This window comes from Mixophyes fleayi, chromosome 5 (assembly GCF_038048845.1).
Source record: "Mixophyes fleayi isolate aMixFle1 chromosome 5, aMixFle1.hap1, whole genome shotgun sequence".
Lineage (NCBI taxonomy): Eukaryota > Metazoa > Chordata > Amphibia > Anura > Limnodynastidae > Mixophyes > Mixophyes fleayi.
Window position 1 is genome coordinate 195947129 of NC_134406.1, and position 13559 is coordinate 195960687.

At 36.0% G+C, this 13559-nt stretch overlaps 1 protein-coding gene across 3 annotated transcripts in view; it reads left to right on the forward strand.

Annotated features, from left to right (window-relative positions):
- Window positions 1–1305: 1305 nt before the first annotated feature.
- The window catches only part of NETO1 (neuropilin and tolloid like 1), a 106922-nt gene continuing 94668 nt past the window's right edge, over window positions 1306–13559 (forward strand). For all 3 annotated transcript variants that reach the window (XM_075213238.1, XM_075213239.1, XM_075213240.1), the window contains exons 1-3: window positions 1306–2567; window positions 3868–3921; window positions 4045–4182. In XM_075213238.1, coding sequence (XP_075069339.1) covers window positions 2540–2567; window positions 3868–3921; window positions 4045–4182 — 220 coding nt within the window. In that variant the 5' untranslated portion in view covers window positions 1306–2539. The remainder of the gene's footprint in view (window positions 2568–3867; window positions 3922–4044; window positions 4183–13559) is intronic.

Genomic DNA, 13559 nt, shown 5'->3' on the forward strand with positions numbered 1-13559 from the left:
TGCTGGACCATCATGTAGGAACTTGTAGTTCTACAATTGCAGGAAAGCCATAGGTTACTTCTGTTTTATGCAATACTGCTAATTAGAGTGGTGGACTGCGGTGGATAAAGAGTAGAATAACTATCTTTTTAATAATTATTTTATAGAAAATGGGATTGGGGAGGGTAGGTATTTTGTTCAGTTAAAATGTATACATGTAAAATGTGTAGGTATCTTCATTGTGTAACAATACAAATAATTAAAAAAATCACCCTCTGCAAATTGTATAACCTGCATCAATGGTAGCCAGTCTAGAGCTATTATGGTACTTTACTAAGGCAGCCCATTACAATTGAAGAGGTGGAATGGGGGAAGGAGGGGGCTTGTAAGGGTGTTGGAGAAATGTGACTTATGTAGACTATGATTCAAACGCATATGCGCCTGTCAGAGGACAGGAATCCTGTGGGTGCTAGATCAATATTGCAAGTTGTGCATTGATGATAATCAGCTTAAATGGTTCCAGCTCAACCTACCTGTGTAAAATTGTCTTTTTTTGGATGCTATTTATCTTTGCGTTTTAGATGGAAATTGCAGACAATTATACATAAATAATAGTGGTGTATAAAATAAAATACATTTGCTTTTGGGTTTTTCTTGGGAGGGAGAGGGGGTAGGTTATACTGTCTCTTTAAAAACAATTAAAAATGCTTTATTCTTTCCCAGCATCAAATTAGATTATGAGTATAATTATATTTGAACTGGCATTTTTAAGTTTCCTATAATTGTACTATCAGCACTTGGCCAAATATAGTTTATATTAAGAGTGTTTCTTTTCACTGTCATGAGTTTTGTTTTCTTTGTAGCTCTAATGCTTTATATTATATTTTTTATATACTATATACAGTATTTTTAAATATATGTTTTAAAACGTTGAATGGAAATGTTGATGGTAAGAAATAGCACAGCACTTTCATAACTTTAAATATAGATAATGGTCTATTGATTTAAATTATACATTTAACATGCTACATATATATATATATATATATATATATATATATATATATATATATACAGTGCAATGACTGCAAAAGGTGTACTGCAATATAAATTTTGCTCAATAACAGGTTTGTTTGTTTTATTTTGTCTACAAAAAAAATATATATTTTACTTAGAGTCAGAAACTGCGTGCAACAGCTAATCTTTCTGCAGATAGTGAGTCAAATAAAGACAGACCTCACTACACCTCACCCCCCTCCCTCTTCCAATAATATGCAAAGCCTTTGCGTTGGCTCTCGGTCTTGTGTTGCTGAGTGCTTTGGGTTGCAGCATTGGTGATTCACAGGAAAAGTCTGGTGCATATTGTAAAGGAGGTTGCAGCGCCCCTCTGTGCTTGGCTGCATTATACTATTTGCCGCTCTACTTGGAAGGGGGTTTAAGAAGGTGGACTCCTAATGGAAAGTGAAGCTGACCCCTGCGAGAGGCAACCATCACCAAAAGGATATACACGTCAGTTTTGGATGTCTAATGCAATCTACAATTTCTTCAACTCATAAATGTTTTCTTTAAGGTACATTTTCTCCCACGGCGCATCTTATATTTAAGAAGTAATAGAATGGATGGTGACTTTTTATTCTGTGAGTATCTCAATGACAGCATAATGGCACGGTCTATGTGTACATTGGATTGCTGAGAGGGAACAGAATAACATGTGGCTATGGGATTAACTACTAAAGTTTTATTGTGCTGTGAATATTAAGGGAGTTGGAGAAAAGCTAAAGCTGAAGCTCCGGATGAATGCTTCTATTGCACAGGCTGTGTGCCTGGTGTAGAGAACTGATCGCGTTCTGCTTATAAGGGATAGCATTGATATATTGGTATTTCTGGATTGGTGGTCGTATTTTCTTCAAGAAAGGGGTCTGTGTCTGCTGTATTCACAATTGTTTGATGCTTGATACTATGCTACAAACAGAGCATTTGGATTTGCTCCATACTAAGGGATTTTGCTGTTTTAATGCGGATTTCATCGCAGAAATATTATTAAATCCCTATTTTTGTAAAGCTTCCCTTCAGAAGATTGCAAAGGTGGAGCGACCGGAGGGAGCAGATGACGGACCCATTAATCCTTTCAATGCATGGAAAGACCCTGGAAACGCTGCTATGTAAACCGGGTGAAGGCTTCGATCTGGCTTTGTTCTTATCTGAAAATAATGATTAGATTCCCTGCATTAGTTACTTTTGTATTCTTATTATTCCTCATTATCCTCCACATTCACTGTGGTTATGGAGAAATGACCTGCCGTCAGTCCATGGCGATCTGTTGCAGAGCTCTAGGGATCTGGATTGGAGATGGGGTCTAGTGCTTGAATGCAGTGCTTATATACATTTATTTCTATATGTGATCATGGTGATTACTTGAGCAGTTTAAAGAGAAAGTGGCAATTCCTGCTGTGTTGGCTTGTATTTATTTTTCTAATCCATCCTATTCCCCCGCACTGGAAGTCCTCCCGTATCTAAATGGAATTAGTGGAGATCGAAGCCCCTTGTGTAAGGAACAGACATGGTCCATGGGCGCAGTTTGTTTCACAGTGAGTATGTCTCCAGCTGCAGCTTGCTGCACACTACTTCTGTCTGTTTCTTTTAATGCTATACTTGATGCGGTTTAATAGCTTTCAGCCAGGCAAGCACATTGCCAAGCATGCTGGTCTGATTTTATGATCTTATCGAATATTAATATTGGAAAAAAGACTAAGCACAAAGGTGATGAAAATAAAAGCTTCTACTGTACATTTTACTGAGCATACATTGACATTCTGGAGATGTAGCAGAACTCCTTCCATATGCTAGCGATGTGAAGTGGGGGTGATGATGCTGTGGTGAATGGAGGTATAACAGTGTCCTTTTCTCCTGCAGTGATTAGTAAATGCTGTACACAGCAAAGTGATTTTTAATATGATAAAGCGCTTTATGACACTGTGGTATACCACATGCATTTGTTTCACAGCACATGAGGCTTCATATAGAACACTTGCATCGTCTGGGTTTGATGGAAAATGACAGCTAGTAGTGTGTTTCATCACAGTGCTGTTGTGTTTGTATAGAACTGCATTAAAATTGCTATGACAGTCAGTTTCACTACATTAAATATTCAGAGGCCCTTTAACGTGTGTATATTAAGGAGGTTCATTTCCATAACTCATTAAGAACCAAGGACAGCTCAGTCTGTGTGTCAATATATTGGTCTTTTGATGCTGCTGTTTGTGTGTTCTGTCTAATAATCATTGCTTTTTTTCTCTCAATCCTTTTATATTTCACTTTAACTAAAAATCCTAGAACATACAGAAAAACATTTATTGCAATCTAATAAGATGTAATTGTACAGAGTACTGGGTCTTTATAAGGAAGATTTATTTTAAGCTATTTTCTTATTCGCATTTTTTTAGAGCAATTAATACTTTTATTGAAATTTTGAAAAAGGCTTCATCAAAGTCCTGTCTATTTTGGCTTTAATATATTTGGCTAGTAAGAGTGAAATAGGTTTTCTTTCTTTAATTTTAAATTGGTTATTCATTGTTATAGCTACCTCAGTGTGCTAGGAGTTAAGCAGAGCACACATCACCTTATCTTGTGACAGAGTCAGTGAGACATAACGCATTGTCTGACATATCAGACACACTCTATATCCTCAAACGTGGCTTGTGTGATACAGAGCAGTTCATGATAATTTTGTGTGTATTTTGAGTATCTAGAAAATGAAATGATTTCTGCATCTACTATAAAACAGACTGTCTATGTAAATAATCTGCAATGCTGTAAAGAGCTTGTACAATTCAGAATGACGACTTTAAGAAATGCCTCTAAACGACAAAGTATCTTCTTTTATTGCAGTTGTAACAAGTCTAATTATTCTGCATGTGTTTTCGGCAACAAAAAAAGTAGGAGGTAAGTGCTTCCCACAAAGGTATTTTCATATTACTATAAAGTGAATTTGTTTTATAAAATGAATCAGTTTAAGGAAACATATCAGTTTTATTTTCAAAATGATTTTTATTGTTTTTTTTCCAGAGAAACCAACCACTTCAGAAGGACAGAAATCAATGCAGTGTGGATCTTGGACAAAAAATTCAGATGGAGGAATTTTTACCTCCCCCAATTACCCCAACAAATACCCTCCTGACAGGGAGTGTGTTTACATAATAGAAGGTAAATTACAGTTTATCACTGTTAGAAATATTTGCCATCAATTTTTATGAAACAGTATTATATCTTATAAAATACAATTATGATTTGTTTGAATTGAAACAATATTTTTTATATGGTGGAGAATATGATTTTATTGATCCATATTAGCCAAAAAAGCAAATTTAAAACTTTATAAAGTACTCTCTGATTCATTTATTTATAACTTTTAAGTAACCTGTAGTAATTTACTACAGCCATCCACTCAACATGAATGTAAAAACAGTACAGTATGTTGAGCAGTTCTCAAAGAGAAGTAAACAATGTTGAGTTTAGGTTACTGTTGGACATGTAATTAAACTCTAAATATTTTCACTATATTTCACAAGTTCATATCAGCTCATTGAAATATGGATTTATGTCAACATTCAAGTAAATTTTCCCGTGTTGTTAAGTCTTTGTGCGCTTCAGTGAAATATTAATAGATAAGTAGTACTAGGACTTAGGAGAGAGTGTTTTAGTTCTTCAAATATTTTCAGTCTCTCATCTCTGAAGGGACTATTAACCATTTTAAATTACAATATGTCTACTGGATAAGAGATTAATTCTGTTACCTACTATAGGCCAAGTCTATAAACTTTTGTGGAAATCACAAACAGAAGGCTATCTGAAGTATTAGCCTTGAATAGTAACATGTTCATAGTAGATTCAATGCAGACCCTTCTATCAACTTGAGTGCTATCCAAAGAGATATGTCAAGACCCTTAATTATTTTTTGTTGACCAGTCTTTAATGATAATCTTCATAGACTGTTGTATAATATAATTTTGCAAACTGTAGAAAGTAATTACAGTAAAACATGATGGATACCACAGCCTGTATTAAGACCTCTGAGACTACCCCAGCACAAAGTATGACACAGGCCCAACATATAAATCCCCTCACTAAACATACATTACACCTACTTTGTTTTTGTGTGTTTTACCTGAGCTGCCACTTGTTCCTTAACCGTTGTGCCCTCCCCATTCCTGTCCTCTAATATAGCACATCTTCCTTAGTGTAAAGAAATTGGATGACAATAGCAATGCTTTATTTTTTATTTTATATTTATACATGGTACATAATATTAAAACCAGTTTATGGCCTGAATGAGAACACAATAAACAGCAACATAAGTGAGGAAATTTATGATGCACAGTTTTCAAACTATCTGGTTTTTCATAAAGTAATAGGCTCCATGAATATTGGCATAAACAACAAAATGGCTGCCTAATATGTGCTTAGATGACTGTAGCTCTTGAATCAAGCTTGGGATGAACTAAGGGTCTTTTACTGAAGATAAAACAGTATTAAGAAACATAAGGCAACATTGTTTAATTGATATTTATTGGTTGCCAAAATTCTACAGAATATCTAGATTTCCATTGTGTCTGAGTTTGCCCAGATACCCCATGTGGCTCCATTTACCGAGGACAGTGTGTATTCTTGTCACTAGAATGTTTACGGTAATGTTTATTTTCCTAGATTTCTGAGTAGTAGATTAAATTAATTAGAGGAAATATGTTCATAGAGAGATGCATCTTTTCTTAAACAAATATTGTGCTGTAGCTATTTGAAGAGAACGCAATAGAGCCTGCAGCAATATCCCCGTCCATTTGCATACTCTTGCATGTGAGTCCAACACAGCTAGTGGTACCAGGCACAGTTGTCACTCATGGCAATGGTGCCTGATCAAGCTGTTTATCTATGTTCAGTCCTATAGGGCCCACTTAGTCTCCGTATGTAAGTGCCTTTGCGTACCGTATCTTAGGTGAAATTGCCCTTAGCATACTCAGAAATGGACCTCATACCAGTGAATGCAATTCATGTCGAATGCATTGACACTTCCGACTGTCTACTATTTGAAGGATGGAACAGGGGAGGTAAGGGGTGGACGCACGTAGGCAATGTACAGTAAGGCCGTGCTGAGGTTGAAACCATGCATTCAAGCTCGGGACATATCTTAGGTGTGTGTTCTTTAGCTGTATCACTTGCACCAGTTTCAGGGCAGGTGTAAATTGTGACTGATAGCGATGACTAACATATAGGCATGCCAGGACATGTGTTTGCAAGCAAGAGAAACTCTAGAAATGCTTTTTATGTAACGTATGCATTAGAAACATGCTGATTTATGTATTTCATGTATGCAAATATAAATATATTTTTTTAAATATATTTTTATTAATGGATATAGTATTAACAGTTGCTTATTATTTAATATATATTCTTTTGGTATGCATTCTGGCAGGACTTTATGTTGCCCATATGCATGTATGTATCCTGCAATCTGTTCTGTCTGTCTGCATATGGCAAGTACATTTATACCCATATTAAAATTGCATAGTTTCTTGAGATCGATTTATACTTGAATTCGGTTGGACGTGTGTGTAAGTTACATCCAATTGTTTCATATGCAAGCTATGCTCACATTGGACTTTAAGATTACTCAGGCCCATAGTGTTTATAACGTGCTCATATCAGGGAAACATTCTGTTTATGGACATTTCCTAGGTGTGACATTAAGCCATATCTGTGGTGGTTATGATATAGTCATTATGGCAGTCAGGGGCTCTCTACATCTTACAGGAAGAATTAATATCACCTCATCCCAAAGATGGTTCCTGGTATAAATGAATATATGAGCCTTGGAGCATTTTAGTGTCCAATGTCTGATCCTTATCCCCCTCAGGGAATCAAATGAAGATCTTGACTTTTCTGGAGAGGATGGTATTTGGTTCAAGTATAGAGAATTCAGGCAAAAACATGGCTTGGAAGAAAGCCCTGGACTCTGTTGGATGTTGAAGGTATATTTGGACACCATTGTGAAAGGCAACTAAATGAAAGGTGAACCCCCACTAGTAAAAATACCTTATTGATGGAGTGTGGCAGAAACCAGTTGTGAGGGAGCTGGTTTAGCTAACATGGTAGGTGTTATGTTACTAAATTGGTATCTTGTATTAGGCTAGTGTTTACCACTAGGCTTGTTTTCTTCTCCTTAACCCATTCGATGCTGAGGCTTATTTTCACCTCTGCTGAGCTTGTTTTGGGCTTCGTTAAAGGAAGCAAGAAATTACTTTTGTGAACTGAGCAAACTTCAAGTCTTCCAGTCTTTTCTTCCAAAAATGGGAGCCTTAAGTATATCTTAATGACTGATGGGATACATGTTAGATGGTGAAACTAAACAGAGAGAAACTTGATGGAAGTTTATACTGGAATTGATAAACGTCTGTTTTGAATAAGGCTGCATGTCTTCAGTCCTTAAGGTTTAGATATAAATTTGTGGCAACCTTTTCCTTTTTTTGATTCATATCCATAACAGTCATTGGTATAGATGTGTTTGCCTTACATGCTATTTATTTATGACAACCACAAAATAAGACCTATACGTGGCCCTTGAGGTCTAGACTGGTGCAATCCTCAATTGAAATATCTCAACTTGCAACCTCTGATTCCTAGATATTTTAAATGCTGCCTGAGTAGAGTAGTATTCATTCTGGACGGCCTATTACAATCGTGGCAACCTGTGACTGTGCCTGCACTGTCCTCTCTATACCACATTTGCGTTTGCATTCTCTTATATGTCAACCTAAAATTAGCATATATATGGTTGACTTTGTATGTCTATAACTCTGTTGTTTTTCACCAAAGATATCTGCCTGACATGACACAGCATGACTCCAGTGGTTCATTCAGGTTCACAAACTGTTGTCAGTAAATCAGGTAACTGATTGTGAGGATCCACCACATACCAACTACTGATGACAGATGACATTATCAACACTGACAACTGTAAAATGTGAGGATCAGGTGCAATACCAGCTACAGATGACAAGTGGTACTTCACAGTCAACACTGACAACTGCACATCCTTTTCACTTACTACAATCAGCAATTTGCTAAAGGTTAAGTCAATTAGGACTAAGAGACTTCACCTGCATGTAGAAATTATAAGACCCTTATGATTGCCAATCTTTGCAAGAGCAAAGTTGGAATTTTGTTTCTCTGCTGGTGCTTCAAATGGTTTTGTATTGTCTTGCCTGTTTATTGACTTTGGCTTTGTCCCTGATAATTCTCTGTTCTCCAGACCATCAACTTTGGTTTTATTCCTCACAATTTTGCTTTCTCCAGCTCATCATCTTCTGTTGTAACTTACGATCCATCTAAAGGGGACTAACTGGCTTGGTTGATCGTACGTATGTGGTGTGTCTGTGATAGCTACCCCAGTCAAGTGGTTCTCTCCTGGGAGCAATCAGCACTGTGACACTTATACTGTATATTTATGAAACTTTGTGTGAAAGGACTCATTGGAAATGTTCCATGTGCTCTCTCCTTTCATATTTCTAACGAGCATTGTGCGATCTGTCATTCTTTAAATATTTATTACAATTTATGGCTAAACATGAAATGCATATACAACTAGGGAAAGGGTTCTACAGATATTTATCCTCACTAAATAAAATTAAAAGAGTTATGTAGAAATTTAACCTATCATCTTCTACAAATTTGCAAATGAGTAACTCATTTAAGGCAGATGTCATTTTGGAAATAAAAGCCATTTACAATTCAGCCTTTTCAATGCATTATACACTGGGTATTTGACCCGTGACATGGGGCAGTGAATAAAATTTTCTTGAAGTTAGGAATTGATTATTTACCAATATGTATAGAATTGTTTACAGGTAGTTTGTTAATATTTCTTGAAAAATTTGTAATGAACTCAAAACATTAAAACAATAGCTTATGTACCAAGTTTAGCACATATTGAGGCTTAAAAATGCAAAAGCTTCATGTTTGAAGTTCATAAGGATCAACTAGATCAAACACACGCAACAGTAAAACAACCTCTATCTAACTTGCACATCTGTTAACATGAATGTAGAATAATATTTTACATGCAGAGCATAATAATCATATTCCTTAGATCAGATATTCACAGTACACATGATATTAAGTCCCAGAAATTTTGCGATTATATATAGAATAATTGTAATATTTTTTATGGTATCATGCAGTTAATAAGTAATACATCAATTCTGAAGTACAGTTATTTTGCATATTTAATTAAAAAATAAATAATAAATTATGAATTGACTAATGGAAATAGTCATGAATACAGAAATTATTTGTTTACTTACATCTTGCTGAAAATAAGTTACAAAGAGTTTTTGCATTGATGCACTATTTGTTTGTATTCTGTGCATACCTATTTATAATAAGATGTTCAATTAATGCATATATGGCAATTTTAAATAGCAAATTAGACTAATGATTGATTTATAAATTGCTCTACTTTCTCAGAATAAATATGTTCATTTCTGAATGCTACCATATTTAAAATGAACAATGTAAAAAAAAAAAACACACGTCTTTGATATTGATCAGTTCTACTAGCAGCAATATAAGCCTCAGTACTGGATTCCTAGGGAAGTGTATGACAGCGTATGTGCTCCTGTCAAATAGTTAGAATCTGCACAATGCTTTTGTACTAGATTTCTGTTTATTTGCAGACAGCAACTTTTGCAGCATTTTCAGGGCGGTGATAAATACATATATGTTACTCTTATAGTTACTGTTCTTAGGGGCATATTTATCAATCAATTTTTTGCTGCAAATCCCCCGAAAACGGACGTTTTCGGGGAATAGCCGCAAATCTAAGTCCATCTGGCGTACATTACCATTTCTGATTGTTTTCAGCACTGTAAAGCTCTGCTCCGAAGAGCAGAGCTTTACAGCGCATGTGCAGCCCTGTCACATGACCCAGGTCCTTCGGGTCACTGCTGTTTGGATGCCTGGAGGCAGGAGGAAGGAAGAAGCCACCCAGGATCGTATTACGAAGATCGAGTAATAAGTAACTTTTTTTTCCACAAGAATAGCAGTTTATCGGAACTGCTGTTCCTGTGTTGTTTTTTTTATATAAATTTGATATCAATGCGATAAGGATTGAAAACTATTTTTATTTTTTTGCGGATATTGATAAATGTGCCCCTTAGTGTCTTGCTGAGTACTGAAAACAGAGAGCAGAGAGAGCAGCCAATTAAACATATTGGAGCAAATTAGTAAAATTTTTGATTTGGGACTGTACCCTACCATTTCAATATAGCTGTTTAGGAGTAAATATCTGATTTAAAAAACAGACTAACTGTGTGCATGCAAGGTATTCCTTTTTATGAAATTAACAAGTGAAACATTATTGCTTTTATCTCTATATGTGTAAGAGTGTTGAGTTTGCTTTTGTTGAAAGGTCAGAGAATTTTGTTTAGCGTTCAAGACAGACAACTCAAATAAGCAGATAAAATAGTATTGCTTTTGAAAAGATGACTGTTTCATAAGCCTTTAATTTTGATTGAGTAAGTATACATACATTCACAGTATTTCTGCAGAAGTTAGAGTGACTATAGAAAATGAGTCAGTTATTTTGCACAAACACAGCTGTTTATACAAGAAGTGAATAGATCTGCAGGACAAAATGGTGCTGTGTACAAGGTTTACATCTTCTGTTGAGAGGAGCTGGGAATATTGGCACAGGCCTTGCTGAATACTGTCTAATAAAAAGATTTGCATAACTGCTAATTACATTTCAAATCAATATTGAAATGATAAAAACTTGTTAAAACGTAACTATTATAGCTATTGAAATATAGATACAAAATTTCAAGAATATAACTTATCAGTGTTAATACAACGAAATGTTAATAATGTAATTGCCTTTGTAAGCAATGCATTCACTCAACAGTAGGGTTCTTGTACCAGCTACAATAACACACAAAGCTCCTTACATAAAAGTGTATAATACTATTTAGTATGACTCAGTAACCAATAATAATGCACATATGCTGGCTATATATCGATGAAAAATATCCAATAAGATATACAATATGGAGAATAGGGACTGATAAGGAGAAGCAAGATGTCCTCTACTTAATTCCTCAAAGTATCATGTAATACCTGTATTTTAATACAGAAAATTATATAATCCAAGCAAATACATAAAGACATTTTATGCCAGGCCCTATTTTATGTCATATAGGCTGTCAATAGTGGGTTAGATAGACTGATCCAAAGCATCAATAGTATCACCAATTATCATCATCATCATCACCATTTATTTATATAGCGCCACTGATTCCGCAGCGCTGTACAGAGAACTCATTCACATCAGGCCTATTGGAGCTTACAGTCTAAATTCCCTAATACACACACAGACTAGGGTCAATTTTGATAATGGCCAATTAACCTACTAGTATGTTTTTGGAGTGTGGGAGGAAACCGAAGCACCCGGAGGAAACCCACGCAGACACAAGGAGAACATACAAACTCCACACAGATAAGGCCATGGACAGGAATTAAACTAATGACCCCAGCGCTGTGAGGCAGAAGTGCTAACCACTTAGCCCCCGTGCTACCCAATAAGAATCCCTTAGTAGGAGGTCCCATAAAGGTCAGGGCCATCTTAACAACATTATGGGCCCCCGGGCAAAGCAGTGCACCAGGGCCCCTAGATATAGATATAGATATGTAGATGTATACAGATACAGATATAGATATAGATATATAGAGATAGAGATAGATAGATGTACTTACTCAGTGATCCGTGAAGGTTTTTTTTGCAGGATTTTTCTTTTGCAGGATTATTTATTCTCATTAAGAGCCATGCTTATGGGGCTCCTTGCCCGTGGGGCCCTCGGGCAGCTGCCTATCATGCCCAATGGAAAAGATGGCCCTGATAAAGGCATGTGTCCTCCCTTTCCTCCCCTTGATGGAATGTGGCCAGACGTCATGCCTTAAAAACAGACCACCCACCATTCAGGGTTACAATCACATTGCTTAGTGGGTCTGATTCATTAAGGAAATTAAAGCAAAAAAAAGGAGTAACTTTGAGGTAAATTTAAGGGCATGTCCTAGATCAACTTTAAATTTCAGAATAAATATATAGAGCTATCAAGTATTTGTGTGCTACATGAAAAAACAGCCAGTTCTAATTCACGTGCAAAATAATAAACAAATTTTCACCTCTTGCATGGTTTTTCCAGGAGAAAATGTACTCCTTTTTTTTACCTTACTTAATGAATCAGGCCCAGTGTATTGACTCCTATTTAATCATCATCTCACAAATAGAAAGCAGTTAAACATTTGTGAAGGCTTTGGGAAATAACATAGTAGTTTTGAGGATTGTCATCATACCAAGGACAAAGTTATTTAGAAGAACTGCATACCATCTAATTCAGCTGCTTGATCCTGTGAGTTCTGTCATTGTTGCCACCAGTCATTGTTGTTGTCATCTCTGTTCCTGCTTGTGATCTACAATACCTCCATGGTTGCAGCAGCTACCACTGAACATGGGGAACAAGTGCCCTGATTTTGTTTCTATCAGTGACAATGATGCTAATAAAAAACACTGGGCTACACATAGCTAGTCTAAGCTGGCAGATAACCGTGAGTGTTCTCATGCAACATGGAAGCATCAGCCTTTTCTTGAACCAGAAAAGAGAGGTGTTAGGATAAATAGTGTAGAAGAGTTATTGTTGCCAGCAGCTAACTGTTTAAAAGATCAAACTTTAAGCAATCTGCCAAGGTAAGTATTATTGAATGCTGATTAAACACACTGTACCTGAAATGGCAACCAAAGTGTAAAATTAGATTTTTCTTGTGGGACAAGACACTTCAGATGATATTAAAATGTTAGCGAGATCAAATTTATAGGAATAATACTTACTTAGTAGAGGGTCACCTTTATCTCTTTACAAAGGGACTTTTTTTTTCAGATCTACACAGGTAATGGGGAGTGGGCCTTTCCAGTGGGACACCTTCTGCACTTTCCAGATACACTTTTTATGGTAAAATGCAATTCTGTGAATGTATTATTTATTTCGGCCACTTTAAGTAAGACATTCAAGTGTACAATCTAAAAGTGTTAATAGGCTGGACCTGCAAAAGTAGGTGCAGAGTGTTTTTTTTTCTTGCAAGAAACAGAGTGTGCTACTGTGCATTTGTGTGGCAGATGAATAGGTAGATTTGTACAGATTTAAAGGGCCCATTCATATATTCACAAAATGGGTGGAGTTGTACAACTGGACAAGAGGACCAGTTAGAAATAGAATATGAAATTTCCCTGAATAGGTGCATTATGAACCTTCTAAGTTTAGGGAGAATCTGAAAAAACGTGGAAGATCAGTCCAGGATGTAGGGGCAACACAGAAGACATCATTGAGGTTGAACTAGCAGGTGACAAAAAAGCATGAAAGAATACAATGTTTTACTATGTAGCCTATGACAAATAATAGAGTGATGTCTGATGCTTCCAAGTGCACATTTTTTCTGTCAGGTTATAGTCACTATCAGTGCCACAGATTACCTATTAAGTT